This window comes from Astyanax mexicanus, chromosome 16, assembly GCF_023375975.1.
Source record: "Astyanax mexicanus isolate ESR-SI-001 chromosome 16, AstMex3_surface, whole genome shotgun sequence".
Classification (NCBI taxonomy): Eukaryota; Metazoa; Chordata; class Actinopteri; order Characiformes; family Acestrorhamphidae; genus Astyanax; species Astyanax mexicanus.
The window spans coordinates 16,337,553-16,362,328 of NC_064423.1; the positions used below are offsets into that span (position 1 = coordinate 16,337,553).

At 38.8% G+C, this 24,776-nt stretch overlaps 2 protein-coding genes across 3 annotated transcripts; one reads left to right on the forward strand and one right to left on the reverse strand.

Annotated features, from left to right (window-relative positions):
* Nucleotides 1–291: 291 nt before the first annotated feature.
* On the forward strand, nt 292–7,749 carry zbtb37 (zinc finger and BTB domain containing 37). The gene is made up of 4 exons (XM_007240110.4): nt 292–378; nt 3,410–4,406; nt 4,783–4,882; nt 5,576–7,749. Exons 2-4 carry the CDS (start codon nt 3,439–3,441, stop codon nt 6,104–6,106), a joined length of 1,599 nt encoding a protein of 532 aa, XP_007240172.2. The 5' UTR covers nt 292–378; nt 3,410–3,438; the 3' UTR covers nt 6,107–7,749.
* Nucleotides 7,750–15,737: 7,988 nt separating this feature from the next.
* serpinc1 (serpin peptidase inhibitor, clade C (antithrombin), member 1) lies at nt 15,738–24,335 on the reverse strand. 2 transcript variants are annotated; one of them, XM_049465904.1, is made up of 8 exons: nt 24,214–24,335; nt 22,642–23,071; nt 21,403–21,618; nt 20,651–20,788; nt 19,140–19,358; nt 18,305–18,479; nt 17,008–17,072; nt 15,738–16,051 (listed from the first exon to the last, which is right to left on the reverse strand). In XM_049465904.1, exons 2-8 carry the CDS (start codon nt 23,059–23,061, stop codon nt 15,872–15,874), a joined length of 1,413 nt encoding a protein of 470 aa, XP_049321861.1. In that variant the 5' UTR covers nt 23,062–23,071; nt 24,214–24,335; the 3' UTR covers nt 15,738–15,871. The 2 variants fall into 2 exon arrangements, with proteins under 2 accessions (XP_049321861.1, XP_049321862.1); XM_049465905.1 differs by having other exon boundaries at nt 22,642–23,066; nt 24,214–24,303.
* Nucleotides 24,336–24,776: the final 441 nt, after the last annotated feature.

Genomic DNA, 24,776 nt, shown 5'->3' on the forward strand with positions numbered 1-24,776 from the left:
CTGCTGCGCGGGATTAAACAGCGGGGCGCGGGCGGGCGGACTCGGGCGCGTTCGCTTTTCTGCAACTTGGCGCGAGACGGACGAGGCGCCTCCCTGTAGCCGGGCTGCTCGCTCGGAGCTCCGACTGCTCGCCGCGCTGCAGCACGCTGTCCTGACCGAGCCGGGGGCCACACGCTTCGGCCACAGCTGCTCGGAGCCCTCGGTCACTAGCATGGCCCCGTTTCTGCTGGTTCTCAGTGGCCTGACAACACATATTACTCGCGTTCAATCTATGCAAAGGGAGAATAGCAACTTCAGCCGCGAATTAATCTCGTAACCAGAACCTATTCGGGTAGCCATAAACGTGAAGTGCCATAAAAATTGTGATTAATATTGAAGGTAAGTCATAAATAAAGAATAGTTTTTTATATTAACTGTATTTACTGAGCTAGAAGTTGTATGAAACAAGTAAAAACAAAGGAAATGGAATATAAAAATAGTAAGCTTAGCTGTTAGCTACCAAAACAATTGTTATGAATTTTATAGCTAATAATTATAACTAACTCATAGCTTAGCTAGCTAATGCTGTTGTCTCCATTTGTCAGTTCGTTTTACGTTAGCTAAGTGTATTAAACTCATCATTAGCTAGTTACATTTGTTGCTTATTCATATTTCTTATCTAAACAATGACTTAATTACTGCACTTCACCTGTCAGACCTCTCTAAAACATTCTCTTCACTGCTGAAACTGCTAAAAGCTGGTGTTGTTGCCATGTGGGTCAGCCAAACCTGACGTCTTCCTGTATCAGTTTTCTCTAGTTTCTCCACATACCAGAGTCTTTTGAGGGTGAAGGAAACCGTACTCACTGCTCTCTGGCTTCTGTAATCTGAAATTTCTCTACAGATATTATAGCTAATGAATAGAGTTTAATGTAATTCTCAGTGCTGTAACTAGTCCACCTGTTTTAGAGCTGTTTTTTTGTTTACAGAGTTCTGCCACGTTATACCGGATTAAACTCATTATAAACTAGTTCAGTTTGTTGCTTATTCATACATTTCATCTAACCAATGTCTTTACTACTGCACTTTACCTGTCAGACCTCTCTAAAGTCTTCTCTTCACTGCTGAAACTGAAACTTAGTCCAAGCATGTTAAGCTGAACTAAAGGCTGGTGTTGTTGCCATGTGGGTCAGCCAAACCTGACTCTTCCTGTATCAGTTTTCTACAGTTTCCCCACATTGAAACTCCTGTTTAAAGCTGTATTTCAGCGGAATGGCTTTACTGCTCCTTATAACCTGACTGGTAGAATTCAAACATAAGGTGCACCAGATAATAAGATTAAAGGATTTTAATTGTGTATAATGCAAAAACAAGTACGTATTTGTGACTTTTTCTCATTATAATGATAAAAGTGTGAATGTACTGTGTGTAAGTGTAAAACTGTTTACTACAAATAATGAACTGCACACGCTTTATTGAACAAAATATGATTTACATTCAGTTTTTATTAGTTCATTTTCTCTTTTCTTATTTTCTTTTTTCATTTTTTCCTTAAAGAAAACATTTGCATTTCTGGTTATTGACTAAACCTGAAGAGCTTCAATGGCAAAACTAAAGAGAAAAAATGGGGGTGTTTATAAAACTTTAGACTGGTAGTGTATATTGGACATGAATATATTAACACTTAATAAGATTTATAGATTTTTATACTCTTCTGTAGTTCAGTGCATACAATTATATATGCAACAATATAAGAAGAAACAGAACCAACATTGATTTTGTTATATTGTGATTAAAAAATACAGGATTAATCATGAAGTAAGTGATCCACAATGTCAAGGTATTACTGCTGCGCTGTACGTATCAAAGTGATGATCTGCCTCTGGTCATTGAAAACAAGAACAGAACCAGTTTTCTATTTGTATCAAGCAGCAAGAAAAGTTGTTACTTGTTAAATAAATTTGCCCTACGTGACATTGTACACATCCCAGTGTGACTGTGTGTGTGGTGTGCATGCCCGCATTGCGGTGGTGGTGATAAAACAATATAGAGTATTGTGCAGCTCTGTGTACCGAATAAATCCAGTTAATTTTAGAAGACCCATCCTTGGGCACAGTTTCAGTATTATTTAGTATGTTGGGGATCAGCTTGGGATGCCATGCAGTGCCAACAAACTTTTAAAAAAGTAATGTGACTTGGGAACAAGTTGGCCCAGTTCCAATTCTCTTTTGTACCACTACCACTTGTTTTTGGGTGTAACCCTTCCCCCTGGAACAGAGTTCCAAAATGAAGGGGTGAAATCCTCTCCCTAAGAATTGGGACAATCCTTCAAGTACCTGATATGTCATCATGGGAACTCTGCTGGGCTAATGTTATGATAGCAGTGGAGCACTAATGTTCAGAAACCTAGCTGCTGGTTAGCTTGTTAAATTTAGTGCTTCGTATGTCTTCAGAAAGGGGGGCAGGTGGTGCAGCAATTAATTAATATTATCCATTCCTTAATTCCACTGTGATGAAATAAATTTTTATTAGCTTTTATTTCAGTTTCTGTTCCGCCTCCAATGCAACAGACATCTGTTGCACCATTTAAAGTAGAACAGGAAAGCTAGCAAACTTGCTACTGAGACGAACTACCAGTGATTTTGAAGAAAAATGCCATGAAACATTAAAACTAAACATTAAATTATGGTAATATAGTAGTTATTGTAATTTCTAACAAAAAACAATACTCAAAGTTGTGGCTTTCTTTTGTCGCTTGTGCCGCCATCTTGGCAGTGATTTCAAATTGAAAACGGATCTGTTGAGATGACTGTCTGCACTGTTATTTAGTCCAAACACCCCAAGAGCTTGAATGGCTTGTTGTGGGAACAAAATTAGCGTCAGAATGTTAACTAACTTTTGGGGCTTTTCTTGGACCCCTGCACTTTTGTCACTCTGGGTTTGACACGAAAGTCATACTGTGAGAGACACAGATGTTGGAGGCCAAATCTGATTTGATATTGCATTTCAAACCACTTCTAAATGTGATTTGGATCTGTCCAATCAATCAGGATTCAATCTAAATATTAAAAAAAAAAAAAAAGATGTTGGTTGGCAGTTTGAAGATCAGTTTACAATCCTACTAAACTTGGCAATGAAATAAGCGAGTTGAATAAGTTTGAGTGTGTTTGAGCAGGACAAGCCTAAAATTCTCCAGTATTGGAATTGGCCACGACTGTCCTTTTAGAGCATGACTATCTTGCCAGTGTTCCATTCTAGAGTATAATTCCATTCATTTTGGCGCAGGATCCTTAAATATCCTTAAATATGTAACACTCCTCCAACACTAGAGATCCACTGTTGTTGAAGGGTAAACATGTAGGTTATTATAGGTTGTTATACAGACCATTTCAATTTGATTGTACCCTCACCACCTTTTCTCCTGTGTCAGCTTTTAGCAGCAGTGTGAAGACAGCCCGCATGGAGCGAGCCGGCAGCATCCAGCTGGACATTCCAGACTTCAGCAACTCCGTTCTGTCCCACCTGAACCAGTTGCGCATGCAAGGGCGCCTGTGCGACATCGTGGTCAACGTGCAGGGCCAGAGCTTCCGCGCTCACAAAGTGGTCCTGGCCGCAAGCTCCCCCTACTTCAGGGACCACATGTCTCTCAGCGAGATGAGCACAGTGTCGCTGTCTGTGATCCGGAACCCCTCCGTGTTCGAGCAGCTCCTATCCTTCTGTTACACCGGCCGCCTGTGCCTGCAGCTGGCCGACATCATCAGCTACCTGACGGCAGCCAGCTTTCTGCAGATGCAGCACATCATCGACCGCTGCACACAGATTTTGGAGGGTATCCACTTCAAGATCAGCTTGGCAGACGTGGAAGAGGAGCTGGCAGGTGGGCAGGTCCTCAGAAGCAGCAGTCGGTCCATCGAGGCAGAAAGGGGCGGGGCCACGTTGCCAGGATCCCGTTCGATCAGCCCCAGGCACGGCGGCTCCAGAGTGATCACCACCCACAGCGGTGCTGGAGGGGTTCTGGATATCCGAGACGTCAGGGAGGTCCGCGAGGTGAGTCCGTCCGGAGAGTCAATGAGTCCACAGGTAGTGGAGCACAGCGGCCTGGGGGCTGAGGGCTCCATGTCAGGAAAGGAGCCCATACTCCGCATCAACAGGGCAGGGCAGTGGTACGTAGAGACGGGGTCTGAGATGGAAAGGGGCGGCGAGGACGCCGTGCGTGTGGTGGAAGGTCTGCGCATCAAGACGGAGCGGATGGAGGAGTGGATTGGGGCAGAAACTCAGGCATCGGCAGAGGAGGGCAGCGGGGCGGAGGAGGGGCCTACCATGATGATTGACACCTCAGGTCGCACATTGGTACAGGAGGGCTTTGTTACCGGGGCTTCCAGAGCCAAGAACTCTCAACCCTCCAGCAGCTTCAGTGAAACAGAGAGGTGAGTATGAGTGTGTTTGGGGAAAGTTTTGGAACAGTGGTTCCTAATCCTGGTGCTTTTCCAAAACTACAGCTGCTAATTAACAGCCCTTCCTAAATTTAAAGGGGTATGAATAAGCAAAGTAAACAGGGGAGTCTAGAATTATCAGTCTGAAACACTGTTTTAAGCTGAATTTACACTACAAACCTTATTTATGATGTTTTTGATCTTTTGCACTTACACACGGTTAGAGGTGTAACAGATAATCAATGGATAATAGTATTGCTATTAATACCGGAAATCTGTGCATCTCTGTAATAACAGTGTTACTGTAATTAAGGTTTAGTATTAAAGCTCTACCAATGATTAATTAAGAACATTTGTTTCTGTGTTGCAGATTTAGCCCTACAGGCAGCGTGGTGGTGATGGCCGAGAGACCCAGGGCCAAAAGCGAGTCTCCAGGACGAGTGGATGACCAGAGGCACCCCACTTCTCAGGTATGTCTAAAAAAAAAAACACAGAAATAGTATATAACCGAAAGAGGCAAAACATATGGAGGATGGGGAGGGGGGGCTAAATAAGTGGGTGAGATGGGGTTGAAAATGAAATTCAAGGTCCAGGAGAAAGTGTAGAATTTTAGTGAAAATTAATAAAAAGATTTTATGTTGAATTTATACAAGGTATAGGTGTTCTCAACAATCTATACCCAACATGTGGTAACACTTCATGATCAATTTAAATGTTGTTATCCCATGACTTCTGGTATGTCCGTGTCCAAAAGTATTGTGAAATAAGTGTCTGATGTGATAGAAATGTATTCCTGTGACTTAAATTCAGGGTATGTTCTCCAACATGATGTCCATAATTTTAAACTGACTTTGTTCAGTCAGAAACATCGTCAGTGGGATTATGTTGATAATCTCTCACTAAAGCTGATACAAACTAATAGCTGCTGACTAAGTGTCCAGAGAACCAGCGTTTTAATGCAAGTTCTAAATAAATGTATAATAGTATTCAATTTAAGCCCCAACTTTCTGTATATTATTCACTCTTTTTGTGTATCGACCCCATAACTCAGTGCTCTAACTGCTGGGCTACCACTACACCACTAAAGAAATGTCTGACTCCCTGTGTCTGTCAGTGTGTCTAAATGTTTGTAATTGGTTTATTTCCATTCGTTCCCCCTGCAGGGAGAGGAGCCTGCAGTGTTCGACATGGGCGGCTATGAAGAGTACCTGCGGGAGCAGGTGGGCGACCGCTGGTTCCGTTACAATCCACGCCTCACCTGCATCTACTGCTGCAAGTCCTTCAACCAGAAGGGCAGCCTGGACCGGCACATGCGCCTGCACATGGGCATCACTCCCTTCGTGTGCCGCATGTGCGGAAAGAAGTACACGCGCAAGGACCAGCTGGAGTACCACATCCGCAAGCACACGGGCAACAAGCCCTTCCACTGCCACGTCTGCGGGAAGAGCTTCCCCTTCCAGGCCATCCTCAACCAGCACTTCCGCAAGAACCACCCGGGCTGCACGCCGCAGGAGGTGTCCCACAGCGCCTCGCCCGAGACCACCACAGTCACGTCCCGCGGCGGACAGAACGAGGATGAGTCGCCCGGCCAGGAGGACACCGCCGAGGGTAACGGAGCGCTAGGCAGAGGAGGCGGAGCTTCTTCCTTTGGAGAAGGGGTCCAGCCGTCTGTTTCCACCACTGGGCCTGACTGAAGGTGGCTCAGTGAGATTCAGGATAGGGTGTGGAGTCGGAGGGAGGTGGGAGGGGGGGTTAAGAAGAGAAAATGGGATGTTGAGCTATTTCGGGAGGTCCCTGCATCCCAGCGTTCACACTGAGCACGTGCGGAAAGAAGTGTCGAAAGAGCCAAGGGCTCTCTGGCTGCTTGGAAAGCTGCTGTCTGTCAGTGAAAAAAGAAATGGATGTAAACACAAGAAATGAAACGTAACTAAACTAAACAAAAAAGGGGGCGGGGAATCAGCCGGATTAGACTGATTACTTACATGACGGTGGGCCTTTTATTTTATCTTCTTTATTTTTATTTTTAGACGTCCTTTCAACTCTAGAAAAAACAAGACAACACAACTAATGCAAAGAGAATGCTTCTAGTGTTCTTTAGGTATTTATGAAAACGATCTCTGCGCTTTAAACCGCATCTACCTTCACCGTACAACTGAACCGTTAACGTCAAGTAAATGAAGACATGCCACACTCCAACAACCTCACACACCACTGGATGCAGTGAATTTTCTTTTGTTTTTCTTCTTCTTTGTTTATTTGCCTTTCCTGTCTTTTATATATGTTACAGTTTTTTATATTTTTGTACTTCAACTTTATCAGTGAAGCTTCAGAATTCAGGACAAAAAAAAAGAGAGAAGGAGAGATGTTGTGGTTATGATTTGGTCAAAATTGTTGTTTTTGAAAAGAAAAAAATAATTGCCAAACTTCTCTGTGCCAGATGGTGATTATGGAAAAATAAGAGGGCATTCTGGTCCTCTGTCACTTTGCCTTGAGACAATCTTAATAAATCAGCCTGGGGTTCGACGCTGCTGCTCCCTGGCTTTAGGTAGGCTAGAAAATATAAAAACGGGTTCTGTTTGTGTTAGGGCCCCCTCAGGTCTGATGTAGCGTCAGATTCCTAATTTGTTTATTTCAGAACAAGTGCCAACTTGGCTTGTCATTAAATTCTTACGTTTGCTATAAGTAGGCCTAAAAAAATAGCTATGAAACTGCTCAGGTCAGGGCGGCTCTTTAGCAGTGTTTTGACTTTTGACTCTGTGATTAGACCAGTGTTTCTCGGTCATGATCCTGCATATTGATAACTTTCTGTTCTTCAGACACACCTGATTGAACTAATCAGCTCATCAACAAGTCCTCTCAGAGTTGCAGGGAGTGTGTTAAAGCAGGGAAACCACTGAAATGTGCAGGGCAGGGTTGCCTACAGAAGCAATTACTGTATGTACTGTAGGTCAGAGGTGGAGCCATGAGACTTGAAAATAAAAGCTGATAAAAGCTAATTTTAGCTCCCCATCACTGAGCAATTAAGGAACAGACAGCAGAAGCTGCAGCATTTAAGGTGCAATAGAAGAATACAAGAAAATAAAAGCTGATAAAAGCTAATTTTAGCTCCCCATCACTGAGCAATTAAGGAACAGACAGCAATCATGAATTGCTGCACCACCAGCCCCCCTTTCTGAAGACATTTAAAGGAGAACTCTGGTGTAAATTAGACTTTGGGTGTAGTAAAACATGATGATAATTACCTTTGTTGAATAGCACACCTCCGTTCTCCCACAAACTGTTTATCTATCTATATGCTTGTAGAGTTCTTCGATTTCTTAGTTGGAGGATTCCCCCCTTACCCTTTTACTTAAAAACAAGGGGTAGGGGAACACATTAAAAATAGAATCAGGCGTAAGATAAGCTGCCTGGCTAAGAACTGATTGCATCACATTGACCATTTCATGCTAACGTACGACTTATCAAAAAAGCACTTAATCCGAGCTGATCACTTGTGTAACCCCACCCATTTAAAAAAATAGATTTATGGCAGAGTTTTTTCCCCCAGTATTAACACAGGGAAAACTAACTGGTAAAATTAGACACTGGATGTGGACAGAGTTTAGAGGAGAAAAATGAGATGAAAATCTTAAAATAGAAGCAAATGGTGAAGGGCAGAGCTACACATCATACTGCAACCAGCCTGTGGTGGCTTCACTTTCAGTATAAATTTCACTGTCCGTGCTTTTCTACAGTCATTGTGCAGGACCAGGATTGAGAAACACTGGATTAGACTGACATTGGCACGTGGAACAACAGAAGAAAAAAAAAAACAGAATACATAGCAATGACGTTTGTTTGTTAGTTTATTTATCTTGTGTTTAATCTTCCCCGTTATGGCCTTTTTTTATTATTTTCTTCCTTTTAACATGTCCATACTCCAAAAACCAGCTGCTGAATGTTTCTGAATATACAGTAATATAGAAAACAGGAAAGTCTTCAACCTCAGATAAGCTACAGTACCACTCAGTTACCTCTCACTCATCACTACGCAATACAGATCTGTTACAAGCAGATTGGTGGATGCACTCAGCTGAATTTCACTTCGTTTATTATTATTTTTTTGGTTGTTTTTCATACATTTTATTTCAGTTTTTTTGTTCAATAAGTGAACTGTTAAGAGATTCGCGAGTCTCTCTGATCTGTTCTGACTCTGGAACGTGTCTGAAAAGATGTGGGAATAGATTGGTTCTTGTTTTTGTAGGGGGAGGGGGTGAGGGAGGGAGGGGGATTGGGGGTTTTAGTCTTTTTCTTTTTTTTTTGTGAAAGAAGAAACAGTGGAGAATGGAGATGATGAACCAAAAGCAGGACACACACACACACACACACACACACACACACACATACATGCATCACACTCGTCCATGATCCGTGTATGCATGTGTATGAGTGTGTGAAGGTGTCCAATGGACGGGATTTGGAGGAAATGCCACGGAATGACTGTGAGTTTTAGGATTTCCCATTTTCAGAGAGGAGAGCACTTTAAACACGGGGTCCAGTGGGGTCTTTTCCCCCCACTTGACCCGTCACGGACAGATGTTTCCAGCCGGTGCTATGATTTTAACGGATTTTAATGGATTTGATGACAGGAGCTCTCGGGAACCAAAGGAAAATGTATCATAGATGCCATACCTCTGACACTAGGTGGAAGATGAGGAATTGAAAATAAGAGATTACATTGGGCACTTCTACAAAGTGGGTGGGTTATTTTTTTCAATTTTATTTTAATTTTGCTTTTTTGGGGGGTTATATTTTCTTTTTAGTTTTAAAAGATCTACTTTATATCACTTATGCATATAAAGACAAGTTTGTATCTGTACAAAAAGACAAAGATGCAGTGTCTACGATTTTGGAAAAGGATAAAAAAAAAAAAAGCTTTCTTAAAGTGAGGGGCTGTTATGGAGGCTAGTTTTTCTTGTTTTTAGGCTGTGAATCACAACCTGGTTGTGACCATTTGTTTCCTAAAGGAACGAGAAGAGAAAACAGCTACTGATATTTCTTTTTTCTTTTTTTTTTTGTATTTTATTGGAATGCACCTCCTTACGAATACAGGTCAGGACTTTTCCGATTTTTACCTTGTTTTTAAGTTTGTTTTTTGTGTTTCTTTTTGTTTTTGGTTTGCGCTGACGCAGATCAACACCCTTTTTAACAAATATCAGGAACTCTATGTTCACTCTGGATGTTTACCATTATTCCATACTAAGCTGTTGGACCTTTGGGTACCTTCACTTCACAAGTGCAGCAAAAAAAAGAAAAAAGAAGAAAAAGACGACAAAAAACACACCCAAAAAAAGAGAAACGCGAACATCTCCTCTACTCAGTGTAAATACCTATGCCTCAGAAGAAGCAGTAGCATCAAAACGTCAACTGTGTCATCGCAGCGTCAGTGTTACTGAAGCCAGGTCAGCGGAAGCAGCGCATGCCGATGTTGCGGGTTTGATTTTTGTACTCCAGTGCAACCTCATGAGAACACAGCCAAGATAGATTATTCAGACTTTATCTCCCTTCTGAACTTCGGAAACGGGAGGAAAACAAGGTATGTTTCGTTTAATCGGTAAGTCTAGGTGAAGGGTTTCGGCCTGTTTTTTTTGTTTGTTTTTTTGTTAAACTGGCCGACGGTGAGGTGATGGTGATGGACATATCTCTGTATCAAATATGTGTGTATTGTTTGCTCTGTTTTTATTTAAATTTTTAGTACAATGCAAAAGCAAGGGATCTCAGTATGTCAGTAACCAAGCATTCCAAGTGTTTTTACAGAACTACAAACTAAATTTGGAGTTTAGAGCTCATGATCTCGTCCAGCGCATTAAGCCTTCGCTAATCTGACGCAGAAATCTCGTCTCAGTTCCTCAAAAGTGCTGGGATTCGAAGTAGGGGAGGGGATATATGATATGATATATTGTAAAACACAATATTTATCAGAATCTACCTGATCTTAGACAAAGATTTGTTTCCACCTGGTCACTTAATGTATCAGTATCTGGATAAGAGGAGGGATTTTTTTTTTGTAAAGGCAGCGGCCCTAATTATAAAGAGCTGCTGGAACCTCTGCAAGACTCTTTTTCACCAGAGACCACCTCAGAGGCCTGACCTGGTTTAGTACACAAGTAATAAATGCTGTGCAACAAGCAAATATGCATGTTCTTTTCCGTCCCACACAGCAATAACATTTTGGTGTAAAATCATGTGGTTGCCATCTAATCAGAATACAATCCAGATACTAGTCATATGAAGTGACCAGTGATGGTCCCAATTGCATACTCATTTATAATTATATTATAACTATAATTTTGAGTATGAAGTATAAATGAAAGTGTCAGTTTAGTTCAAAGTTCATCGATATACATCTTTTTTAAATATCCAAGATTTATATTGTCGCTGCCCAGTAAAAAAAAAAAAACAAAAAAAAAACAGTCATGTGCAAAACAGCAACTTTACAAGAGAGTGAAAAGGCCTTCTTAAAGGAGAACGCCAGTGTAAAATTATCTTTGGGTGTAATAAAACATGGTAAACAGTGCTAACCTATGTTGAATAGCCCACCCCTGCTCTCCCACAGCTTTCTGAGATCCAGCAATTTTGTGCATTTTGTCCAAATAGGCTAGAATGGGTTTTAATGGGGCATATTTTGCCCCAGCAGATAAATCACTTTTTACACTGTTATCCAGGCTCAAAGTAATTCCACACCTCATTGGTGGAATCCGAGGAGCCCTGACATTTAAAACAAAGCATTAATAACTTTCAAAGTGCAGAAGAAGTTTATTAAAAAACACTGTTTACAACCCATAACGGAAGCTGAATGCTAAAAGCTAATGCTACATTCATTTTGTAGCTTCACAGCTGTGGTTTATTTTCAAAAAGGAGAATAAAGCATGTACAGATGCTAAACTGTTTTATCTAACCTTATGTACCAATTCAAATTTAAAACCCTTCAATTCACCCTACCTTTTGTAGTATGAACACGCATGTCATTTTGCTCTGCTGAGAAGCGCAGAAGCTCTGAACTACCAATCCTCCAAAGTCAGAGCGCAGTTGGCACTTAAAGGGAATGGCAAATGAAAAGTTTATGGGTTTGTTTCACGTTACCCCTAAAACACACCCATGATTAATAAAGAGAATTAGTTTATGCCTTTGTTACCATAGGAAATTAAATGATCATATTACCCACCCCTTCGCTCGACCACCTGATGATCCTCCAGCACTTTTGCGGAAACTGTGCCCTTTGCCTTTTCTTTTTTTTTTTTTTTGCTTTCAAAGCTTTAAAATAACATTTAGAATAATCGTGTTTATGATGTAAATAATAGTACTATTTAAAGTTTCTAATAACCAGTACAGCTACTGCGGCTCAATGGCATTGACTGAACAAGCGTTCTGAATGAACGCACCACAGTGTTTCACAACCGAAGTCGTTCCTACAGTTCCTTTACAAAGCCAGCTGTTCGAAATGTCCTTCCAAGTGTTATTTCACCACATGTTCCAACTGGGCTCACTTTGTGCTAGTGCTAATGCTGCAGAGCTAAAGTGAAACTTTAGTGATTTGTTTAGAAGTACAAGACGAGAAATAATAATAAAAAAAATTGCCAGCTAGTGTTTTTGATCATAGCTTAAAGCTGTTTCTTAAAGGCACGATAAACAAAACGTCTTTTAAAGTCAATGTGAAATATATAAATATATACTAAACCATGTTTTCCTTTTCTTTTATGCATTTCATGCATTTCTTAGTGGTGTCACAGTAAAACAGGGAATCGTTTAAGCTAGTTATACATTTCATTCTGTGGTAGGTGGAGCTGAAGGGAGGGGATGATTATAATAATAAAATCTGTGATTGAATATTATAATTCACCCCACTGTCTGCACAGTGACATCATCACAGTAAAATCATAAGCTTTTAGTCCCCAGAATAAGATATTCCAAGATATTCCATGCTTTAAGTGCAGAAATGTTTCGGTATGATGTGTTAGACTGATAAATTAGCCACTACATTTATGGCTACACTAGCTGTTTGTCTATTTCTTTACTTTGATGCCTTCAAAGTCATCTTTTGAGAGGATTTATTATTATTATTATTATTTTTTAATTTATTTTATTTTTTTTTTTTTTACAGAAAACTTTTGAGGAAAATCCTGAGGATTTTTTTGTAGTTCATTTGTTTTTGTCAAAGTGAACAAATTTCCTCTTCAGAATAGTGAGTGTCTTGATTGTAATGCTAATTTTTTTTTTTCACTTTTTGACAATTTTAAGTTTTTTTATAGTAAAAATTTCACAATTTCCAATGAAAATTAAGTTTAATATTTAAATATATATTTTTTATTCTCCTGTAAATTCTGGGAGATGCATCGTTTTTATGTGACATCAGTATATTTACCGAAAGTTGAGGTCATGAAAAAAAGTGTTCCTGTTTTTGCTGCTGAATAACTAAAATACACAAATAAAAAAATGCTCAGTGTTAATTTTATTAAGAATTTTATCCAAATCTGAAAATGTATTTACTAGTAAATTTGCACAAGTTTGTGTGGATGTTTTGATGTAAACTAATATTTTATTTTAAAACATCGAACACGACTTGAGGGCAGCATCATTTTACAGCACAGAATACTTTTCAAATGACCTGGAGGCCTAAACGTCAGACCAGTTTAAAAAAAAAAAAAAGGAAAACCAGTTTTCTTGGTTTCAGATTGGCTTTAATAGTGATAGGTTATAAATCATTATGAATTATGAAGCTTTTGGAACATGTGGTGAAATGTTTCTTGTTACTCCTCGCTCACACACACAACTTACCACAGTTACCTCAGTTTCTCCTCAGTCTCTCTCGTCACAGTAAGCTCGTGAAGAGTTTTCAGTTGCATGTCTCTACTAAGTAGTTCTTATTCTATTGTTTTGGGAACACTGAATGACAGTACTGAGCCATATCTTCAGATTCGTTCAGTCTCGTCTCGTCAAAGTCCCTCTGGAGCAGAGTATTTTGTACAGGGAACATGGATACATGCATAAAACTTGTATTGTTGGTATGAACTAACAACTAGCAAATCCTTTCTTCATGATATTTTGCTTCAGAAAGTCTTTGAATTTGAAAATGAGGAAAAGAAAAGTACTCAGAAAATATGTTACTTGTTAATTTGCATGTCTTTGTCATTTGTGATGGCCAAACATAAACAAATCTGTTTATTCATCTAAATTTGCACCGAAATGCCAAAATAATGACCTTTACCATCGTTTGTCCCGCTATATTGTTTATGTCCCAGAAGCAATATAGTGTGTTTTAAAGTTTCCATGTGTGTCTTATGAGATCACTTTACTTTTTAAATTGTTTTATTTTGAGAAATAAAGGTATTTTATTCTGGATTAAGTTCAAATCCCAATCTGTAATATATTGATAATCGATTACCCACGTATTTAAATTGTTAGACATTTATGAAATGCTGAATCTCTGAAAGACATAAAGCATCATCTCAAATTCTTTTCTTCTGAAAAGTAAAAGAATTTTAAAAGATTCGTTTGAAATGGTACAGAGATAGGTGTGATTTATTAGCGATTTATAATGTGAACTTTTTTATTCTCACAACCACTGTTTTTCTTTTTCTCCTCACTAGCAGCAACAGGTTTCAAGTCCATTCTCCTAAAAGGAAATAAAGCACTTTAAGTGTCAACTGTGAAGGATTTGTTACAATGTTCTATAAATGTCTAATTATAAAAAGCCCATATTGTGTGATACTGCTAAACCCAAATTTCTAATATGGAAAATAAACCTGTTTTAATCCTAATGTTGCGTTCACATTACTGCATCTATGTTCTGGAATCTGATTTTTGTTGTTCTGTCTTTAGATGAGCTTTTTTGAACAAAACTCCAAAAATATCTGTGATTTTTCTATTTGGTTTGTAGTGCAAGATCTTGTTTTTGTTGGTCTAAATCAGATTCAAAAATGTAATTCGTTGTGCTTTTTGTTGTTCACACTGATATACAAATGACAGATCTGTGCTCAAATAAATGAAAGTAACAAGGCTGTTTTTAAAAATGTAACGAGTAGAAAGTTCAGATAATTGTGTGAAAATGTAAGAAGTAGTCTGAAAATAATTACTTAAGTAAAGTGTAGATAACAAAAATTTCTACTTAACTAAGGTAACAAAGTGTTCGTACCTCTGCACCTTTGACATCAGATACAAATTGAATTTCAAAGCCACATATGAATGTTGCCCAAATCTGAATGTAAATGATCTAATTCTTTGTATTTTTCTGTTTACACTGGCTTTGTTTACATGCAAAGCTTTCCTCCAATCCAAATGAATTCATTGCGATTCTAGAATCTGACTTAAGTGTTTATATGTAAACTTTTCCCAATAGTCTACTCCTTTGATGTGGATTTTACAAATAATCTGATCTAACATGATGCCATGACCTTGACAACGAGCTTCAAGTGATGCCAGCCAGTGTGAGAAAGGAGCAACAGACTGAATCACTAGCTATGTTTCTTTAACAGCGTTAAAGGCAACCTAATTCACATTTCCTTGTTAAATAAGCTTTGTAAAATTCCACCGTGCTGCAAATGTTGTGGTCCTTAGTATTTTTTTTTATGTAGTGCTGCTTCAGATTACTGAATTTGATGTCTCTGAAGAAAGAGCAGGGCAGCTCTTCCAGCAACATTGATATTGTTTCTTCTAGCTAAACTGACTACCAAACTCTTACTTTAGACTTGGTGATTCGGTGCATGGGCAGTTTCACAGTTTCACAAAGCCCCAGAGTCCGCTCTATATCCTAAAATCTGACGTGAACGGCGGCCGCTTTGACCAATGTTCTGTCGAGTTGTGCTACCTTGTCAAAACATGCATCCCTAGTGTATATTTAAGGTCTCTGTAAAAAACAGAATCAACCGGAGATCCGATTTAAACCTAGAGTTACTTATACAAGATAGCTTAGGTTAACTTGCTGCTGTAAACAGAGCAGTAAGCTCTTTAGCTAACAGTGTCATATGCAGCATGCATATACAACTCAGATACCTATAGTATTTCACAAAAACCAAGAAGGATTGTAGCGGAAGTAGACCTTTAACTATTCTGATTGGGGATCTATATATGTGTGGTGAAAAACCATCTTATCTGACTGATCATCTTATTGTCTGATGGATGACAACCCATCATCCTCCTTATTTAGTGGATTTCCTCACCCTCTTCTTCCACATCTAAGTTTAGAATTAGATTGAAAACTGATTGTAATACTGCTTATAAAAGTGGCCCAAATTCTTTGCAATTTTTTTGCTGTTCACACTGACACAAAAATGACAGATTTGCGATATATGACATGGCGAAAAGATCTTTATTTGTGATGAAAAACCATCTCGTTGTCTGATGGATGAGGATAACAACTGGCTTTCCTCTCCCTCCTTCTCCTCCAGTGCTGGTAACATTTCAAATAAAAGGAACAAAGTGCTTTAGCCGCTTTTGCAGGGGTTGGATATGCGGCCAGCGAAGATGATGGTGTTGATGGTGACTTCCCGGATGAAGAGCAGGAAGGGCTTGTTGGCGACAAAACTCTCGCGGTTCACGTTGAGGGAGCGGCCGAGTGCCACAACAGCCGTGGCAGCTGCTGCCTCACTGCCCTCCTCGTTCACCTGCAACATCAGCCAGAATCATTGAATATATATTGTATTATAAAAAATATTGTAGTAGTTTAAGTTGCATATGTCTATTACAATGTTCATAAGCTCTATAGCTACATAATCAGCCATAACTTTAACATTTTCCTTCCTTTCTAATATGGTGTAGGACCTTCATGATTAGAAAGGGACCCTTTGGTGCTCAGAATCTTGTTCCAGGTTCACTGGTTGTCCTTTCTTGGACCACTTTCAGTAGATACCTGGACGTTTTGGAGATGTTCTGGCCCAGTTATTGAGCCATCATCACTCTCAATTTGGTTCTTGTCAAAGTGTCCCATGACTTTCGCCACATCTATTTAATTGATCAGTTTCTCTTATTTTGCTATTTATTGGTATATGTTGGAAGTAAAATGAACAGTGTTGTTTTATTCTATAAACTACAGACAACATTATTTGCAGAAAATCAGAAATGGTCAAAATAACGAACAGGATACAGAGCTGTCAGACCTCAAATAATCAAATTGAGAAAAAGTTAATGTTCATTTAGAAATACAATACTTATGTTTTAAGAGTTCAAGAGAAATCAATATTTGGTGAAATAATCCTGATTTTGAAACCAATGAAACCCAAAAAAATCCCCCTGGAATGTAATCAAAGGAAGATGGATGGCCACAAGCCACGAAACAAAGCTGAACTGCTTGAACCTTTGTCCCAAAAGCAGTGTGAAAGACTGGTGGAGAGCACCATGACATACTGCTATTCCATAGTCCACAGTCTTTTGACACATCAATATCTGTCCACCCCTTTACAGATGCCATCATGGAATCATCTGTTATTCATTCACTATCTGTCTCTGTATGTTAGTTTATTGTTATAATTAATCTGTGTATGGTAAAAATGAAGAAACCGCTTGTAAAGAGTATCTACAGAGGGCCATGAGCATCAAATGCAGAATGAATGAGAAGTCTTACTTCGAGGAAAGCCTTGTGATAAGCGTCAGAGATGTAAATGCCGTTGTCGACGCCCTCAGCGATGCCTGAAAGCAGAGAGTGACACCGAGATACACTGAGAGAAGTACACAGTTCAGTCGGGATATTATGAACACTTCCTTGTTATTTACTGTTCATATTATGAGCTCACAACCCCAAACTTAACATATTTTTCCCACTGGATTTTAAGACAAAATTATCAATAAACCTCTATTTTCTGGTCTATTTTCATAAATATGGCACATCGTATTATAAGGTGCATTATGTGACACTAGTATGGAACAGGAGTGTCCCCATGTTTTCCTTCTAATTCAGCAGGTCTCACCACCCTAAAGCTAAGATAAGTAAACAAAACTATAATTCTTAAATAAATAAGCTCTGAATGTTAAATCTATACAGATTTAACAAAACGGTTTATTTGGGTGAGTAAAGCGCTTCTGTTTATTTACAGTAAGCTTAGATTTTCAGATTTCCAGTAAGGCTTGGTGCAGCAGCATTAGCATTAGTGGCTAACTGCTAGCGCTAGCACCACAAGGCTACACTGATGAAACCTGAGTGTTATAGCTGATATAAGCTAGAGTGATATTAGCTAGCGGTTTGTTCAACTTGCAGGCTACAGTCCTATATACTCGCCTCTGAATGGCAAAAGAGCTAGCACTTAGCGCAGTAAGTGGCTAATGCTTATGCTGCTCCATCAGTGCTAGCCCGGGTTTAAAGGTGGCAAGATATTAAAATTGGTAAAGCTGGTAGAGACCCCCCCCCCCCCCCCCCCCCTAAAAAAATAAATAAAATAAAAACTGCAGTGAAAAGTAGCTTTACTAAGTGTTAATGTAGGGGAGTTGAATTATTTTGCACTTCACACTTTTCAGATTTTTATTTAATTCAGATTTTGTTTGAGGGGTATAAATACTTTTGCTTTATCATCATCATCCTTTTACCCTGTTCTTCAACGATCAGGAGCCTGACTCTGATATTATGATAGTGGTGATGTGTTAACAGTGTGTGTTGTGCTGGTATAAGAGTGGATCAGAAGCAGCAGTGCTGCTGGAGTTCTTAAACACTGTGTTCACTCACTGTCCTTCACTCTATTAATAGACACTCCAAACTTTTCCAACGTTATAATTGATCACCTTACAGATGTAGAAGACCTTCATCAGCGCCCACAGGACACCGGTGGCTGGATCTTTCTGGTTGGTGGACTATTCTCAGTCCAGCTGTGACACTGAAGTGTTTAAAACCTCCAGCAGCACTGCTGCGTCTGATACACTCTGAGGTTTACCTGGGAGGCTGGCGTGCTCTGCGCTGAAGAGATGGTTGAGGCCCATGTCCCGCAGCTTCTCCTTTAGGCTGAAGCTGTCCTCGATGCGGAAACGGGGGATCTGAACCGCCACGGTGGTCTCAGACATGGTGTTCGTCCAGTTGGTCAGTTTGCTATGGGTTATGATCTTTTCCACCTTCCAACATATTAGAACAAAAAGGTCTTACTCAATATACAGTACAGTTGTGTTCAAAAAATCTGATTGAATAAGGACTTGTGTAATAGACATATGCAACTTAAACTACTACAATATTTTTTATAATACAATATATATTCAACCCCTTATTCAGGATTACCACTCTCAAGACCAGACGTTTCAATCAGGTGTTTTCAGTCAGTCACCTGTAGATGTGAACAGAACCATAACCAGCAGCAATTAAGCAGACTTTGCTTAAATCAGATTTTTTTGCTGAGAACAGATTTGAAGGTTCACATTCACAAATATAAGTGACTTGTATCTGTGTGCAATGTGAACGAATCTGTTGCTGAAACGCCTACATGCTCACATTGATACGTGTATAAACGTATAAACAAAAAACTTCAGATTTGAGAGACGACTTGTAAAAGCAAAAAGACTTGACATGAATCCCGATTTGACCGTTCACATTCATGTCGTATGTCTGTGGATCGGATACACATCCGATTTAAGACCACACACAGTATGAAAATGACTCAAATCTGATTTTAAAAAATCTGATTAGGCACGGGCGCAGTGGGTAGCACTTCCGCCTCACAGCAAGAGGGCCTGTGTGGAGTTTGCACAGATTAATCAGATTAATCGTAAAGGAAATCGTACCTCAGTAAGGTTGGAATCTTTCATTGGTAGCACCAGCACCATGGAAATCCCGCCTCCATTGTAGGGCAGCTCCAGCACCTTCACCTTATCCTCTGGAAACTTCTTATACTGGAACTTTGCCTCCTTGTACATCATGTGAACCTGACACTTCTTTGTAGAGCTCACATGGAATTGTAACGACATGACATCCTTTTTGTCAAACTTATTCTTCCACTGGCCCTGAAATGTAAGCGAATAATATTACAATATTAATAATAGTATTTATTTTGTATAGAGCTGCTTGAAACTTTTGTCATTTTTTTGTTTCAGTAGGTCAAATTTACGGTACACTGAAAATAAAGACATTTATACAGATTCAGTTAGAGACAACTAAAACAGGACAGAGTGGTTTACCAAAAAAAAGATGTGCTTTAAATTTTGAAGCAAAATATTGAAACTATGGACATAAAATTCTATTTTAATTGGGAATCATTATCCTCTTGAAACCCAGAATTTTCCTGGGTGTATATAATATAATATAACTAAACTTTGTCATTGTAGAGGAATTTGTCAATGTCCTCATATGGAGACAGTCATTTATTTATGTTAATATATACTAGTGCATCTTAAAAAATTGAATATCATTGAAAAGTTACTTTATTTCAGTAATTCAGCTCAAAATGTTAAACTTATATATTATATAGATGTATTACACACAGAGTGATGTATTTTTTTTATTGTTTATTTATTTAGTGTTATTATTGTAATTATTTATCTCTTAATTTGCCTACCTGACATTTTAGCCTGTTCACTGATCCTTTTATTTTGAATTACTTTAAATGTTCATTTTATTTTCCTTCGGGATAAACTGACTGACTGACTGATCTATTTTAAGCATTTGTTTCTTTTATTGATGATGATTATGGATTACAGCCAATTAAAAACCCCAAAATCAGTGTTATATAATATTCTAATTCCAAGTCCTGCTGGAAAGTGAAATCCGCATCATCTGCTGGTGTTGATCCACTGTGTTTTATCAAGTCTAAAGTTAGTGCAGTGTCTTTGTTTTCCCAGATAATCTTACAGCACTTCATGCTTCCGTCTGCTGACAATTTTTATGGAGATGCGGATTTCATTTTCCAGCAGGACTTGGCACACTGACCACACTGCCTAAAGTACCAATTATATAATATTCTAATTCTAATATTCTAAGACACTGATTTTTTTTGGCTGTAAGCCATAATCATCAACAGTAAAAGAAAGAAATGTTTAAAGTAGATCACTCTGTGTGTAATACTTCTATATAATACAATATGACTTTCACATTTTTAACTGAATCAAAGAAATTGAAAAGTAACTTTTGAATGATTTTCAAATGTTTTGAGAAGCACTGTTATTAAATGAAATAAAGACAGTTGAGATTTATTTTCTGAAATGTAGAAAAGTTTTAATGAAAAGTATTTTTCAGATATAAACTAAATGCTATATACAGATACAGAGGGAGAATGGGATTGTTCTACAGATTGACCTACCTTAAAGTAGATGGTGTTCACCAGGACCATTACAGCAGTGGCGTCTATTGATCCCTGCGGCAGAGTGTCGTTTATTTTACCTTTAGTCTTCTCAGAGATCCACTGGTTGATTTTCAGTCTCGATATTTCAGGTTTCTCCTGCAGGAACAGACCAACATTTATTACTCCCTAAACCTCCATATCTGATATTTCACATTTCAGTACCACTTTAAATTATAAAGGGTTTATTCATAGTTTGTAAAGTTTATTAATGTTATTAATTAGTGATTCCACCTTAATTTATACTGTTAAACCTCTGATATTTTTGGATGCTTCTGCTACTATGTCTTTTCCATCCGTCAGCATTAACATATCTGTTAATAATACTCAAACTATAACTCTATTTGTTTAACTACCCAGATTAGATTAGTCTAGGACTTCCTAAACTAATATTTAAAAAATAATAATAAGTTCTTTCTAGGGTTCTAAACATTATCAAATCTTGGGGTATCACTTAATCGTAGTCTCTACAAACTAGCTATGGATATTTTAAAGTGAACAACGAAGCCCTTTTGTAAGTCGCTCTGGATAAAGGCGTCTTGATGGTTGATCATGTTTGCAGGCCAGTTAAACCATCAAATCCAAACTATGTAAAACCTACCCAACTGTACTTAAAATCTAAACTGGCCTGGATATGTTTTATCAGCAGGAACCTGAAGAACATTATCAGAACACACTGCTAAAAAATGAGTACAAGATCAAACCAAAATGACCTTAAAGTTGAGTGGCATCAGCTTGGCCCCGTAGACGACCTCGCTGATGTTCTGGAAGTTCTCGTTGATGTTCAGGGACTGCTCTCCGAACAGGCGGTTGGCCGAGACCAGCTCCACAGTGTTGTGTTTTTTGCGGTAGAGGCGACAGTTCAGCTTAGCGAAGAAAAAGTGAACCTGATCTGACGTTTTCTCCTTTATAGTGTCGAACTCGAAGACCTGGAAGCGAGAAACAAGGCTTTTTTTTTTTTGAGTATCATCAAAACCTTGGAAGAACAGCAAAATAAAAAACCTATAAATCATCACTGTCAAATCTGTAACTTCACACGAGAAGATTACATTTTTTTTATCTTTAAATGAAATGTTAAAAGTTTCATTCCCAGTAATTTTGGGGGGATTTCCTTTGGCCCATTTATACAAAAATTCTTATAAGGCACACCGGATTATAAGGCGCATTATGCAACACTAGTAAGGAACAGGGGTGCCTTCATGCTTTCCTTCTAATTCAGCACCCATTGGTGAGACCTGTAAAGCCTAGTTAAGCTAAGTTAAGTAAACAAAACTGTAAAAAAAAAATATTCTTTTAAAGTTAAACGAGTGCTGGATTATAATCTACACAGATTTCTCTCCTGAAAACTGATTATTTGGGTGAGTAAAATGCTTTCGTTTATTTACAGTAAGCTTAGATTTCCAGATTTTCAACAGCACTACACTGAGGAACCCTGAGTGTTCCGGTAAGTCAGGGTGAAATTAGCTAGCGGTTCATCTCACGGAGCTTGGTTTAACGTGGCAAAAACACAGGCTATAGGTAGATATACTCACCTCTAAACTGCAAAAGAATTAACTAGCGCTTAGTGCGGCGGTTAGCGACTAATGCTAATTCTGCTCCTGCTTCACAAGCCATCCTTAAACACTAAAATAAACATGAAAAAAAGAGTTCTAAATTACATAAAAAAATAGATCTTTTAATTTAAGCTATTGCTTCATTGCCTTAAACTCATTCATAGTCTATCCCGATTAAAAAATAAGGAAATACACGATGTCCATTGTAATGGACGCAGGGGCTGAAAGGGTTAAGAAATGAGAAACAAATCACTGCACCAGTTAGGGTTGCCAGGTGAAAGATAATCACCCATGCAGTAATTATGCAATAGGAGGATCATACCTATTTTCTCAGTTAAATCCAGGTGATTTATTTATTTGTATTTTTTTTTTGTAATTATTAGTTGAATCTCTGCTTACCTTCATGATCTGCTCCAGTGTGCTATTGCAGGCCCCCAGCTTGGTCATGGCGAAGGCCGTGGAGATGCTGAGGGGGGACATGAAGATGTTTTCTTCATGAGGTTTTCCCTTAGAGAGCTGCTTAAAGAGGGACAGGGCGAAGCGGCCGTTGGCTTTGGACAGCTCATACACTCGAGGGTTGGTGGACTCTGGGATCTTCTCTAGCATCTTCCCGTGGGCTTTTTCTGAGGCTTTCTCCAGGACCTTCACAGCGGGTTTCTCGGTTGGTGCTGCTTCATGATCGTGCACGTTTGGGTTGCGGTAGATGCAGACCGGCTGCAGAGGCAGGTCTTTGGGCTTAGCGCTGCAGATGTCTACGGCAGCCTGAACTGAGCAGATAGAGAGGATCCAGAGAGCTCCTAGACATGTCCACAACTTCATGATGCCTGATCTAGAAAAAGGAGGGAAAAAAGTGACTCAGAACCTCTAAATGAGCTAAATGTGTTCCAGCTAAAATGAAACCATGGGTTTATTGAAGCATTACAGTGTCTGTATCCTACATTTCTCCAGTGTAGTCTTCGGATATTACACTGTAAGAGGCTTAGAGAAAACACATAATCTCACACATTTTCAATTAGAGTTACTAATTTCAGTAATTCTAAATGTATTACACACAGTGATCTGTTTTAAGCGTTTATTTCTGTTATTAATGATTATGGCTTACAGCCAATGAAAACCCCAAAAAATAGTGTCTAAGAAAATGTTTATGTTATATAAGACCATATAGTCCTGCTGGAAAATGAAACCCAACCCCAGCAGATGGTATGGCTCTAAAGCATCACTGATTGTGGAATCTTCACACTAGACCTCAATCAGCTTGGACTGTGTGACTCTTCACTCTTCCTCCAGACTCTGGTTCCTTGATTTACACATGAACTGTAAAATTTACTGATGATCAGTGATGGTTTGGAGAGACATGTCATCTGCTGGTGTTGATCCACAGTGTTATATCTGTCTTTACTACTTCTGTACAGTTTAAACACTGATTTCTATGTTACCCGCGGAGAGTTACATTACTGCAGAGAGCTTCACTCCTTCATTAACATCAATACTATTAGATATACTAACATTAGCTAAGATAAATTGACATCCATGAGAATTTTTTATGGTGCGCATGAAGGTTCTTTAGATTTCCAAAGGTTCTTCACACCTTAACCAGGGTTGAATGTTGAAAATGAACTCTTAAAAACAAAGTTCTCAGAGTCCCTAATGGTAGGAGAATATTTAAAACCAAGATGTGAGTGTGAAGAACCTTCACATAGTGGAAAGGTCCTATACCAGGTTAGACCCTGGTCTAAAAGTTTCTACTGGACCCTTTTGTGAAGAAAAAATGTCGTACACAGTTACAGATAACAGTCAGTCCCTTATATCTGAGAAACAGAGGAGAAGTAACGTTTAAAAAAAGGTGAAAAAGAACCATTCAGATTTAATGTTTCATTAATGGATCTTCTCTCAAGGTTTAGTAAGAATCTCTGCTAGATTTCTATTATAAAAAATCAGCTGCAAACATTAAACTGAAATGAATCTTCTTACCTGCTGAGGCTTTAAATCCTTTATAAAACAGAGGGCAGCGTTTCTGTATCGTTGTAAAGCAGCGAGTGGACACAGGGGACACTGCGTCGTCTGCAGCAGGTCAGTGTCCTGCAGAGCACATCAACACAACAATTTACTCAGATCAACCTTTGAGCTATTGATCCGTTCAGTTTTCCTCACCAGCAGCATACCGAGATTAAAAAAGCGCAATATAATTAAAATGTATAAAACATGTATAAACCAGCGGCAATTCCAGGATCAGAGCTTTATGGGTAGGTCCAGTGAGATCAGTAAACATCTTGTCAGAAGAATTTGAATCATTTGGATTCAAATCAGACACATTCATTTTGTTGTTTTTTTTTTAATCTGTTATCAACATTATGAGAACATGATTGAGACACACTAAAGGTGGATCTCAGAATATTTTAATATTATGTAAAAAAAAAATACAATCTATTTTAAGCGTTTATTTCTTTTATTATTGATGATTATGGCTTACAGCCAATGAAAACCCAAAAATCTGTCTCAGAAAATTAGAATATAAAATAAGACCAATTGGTACT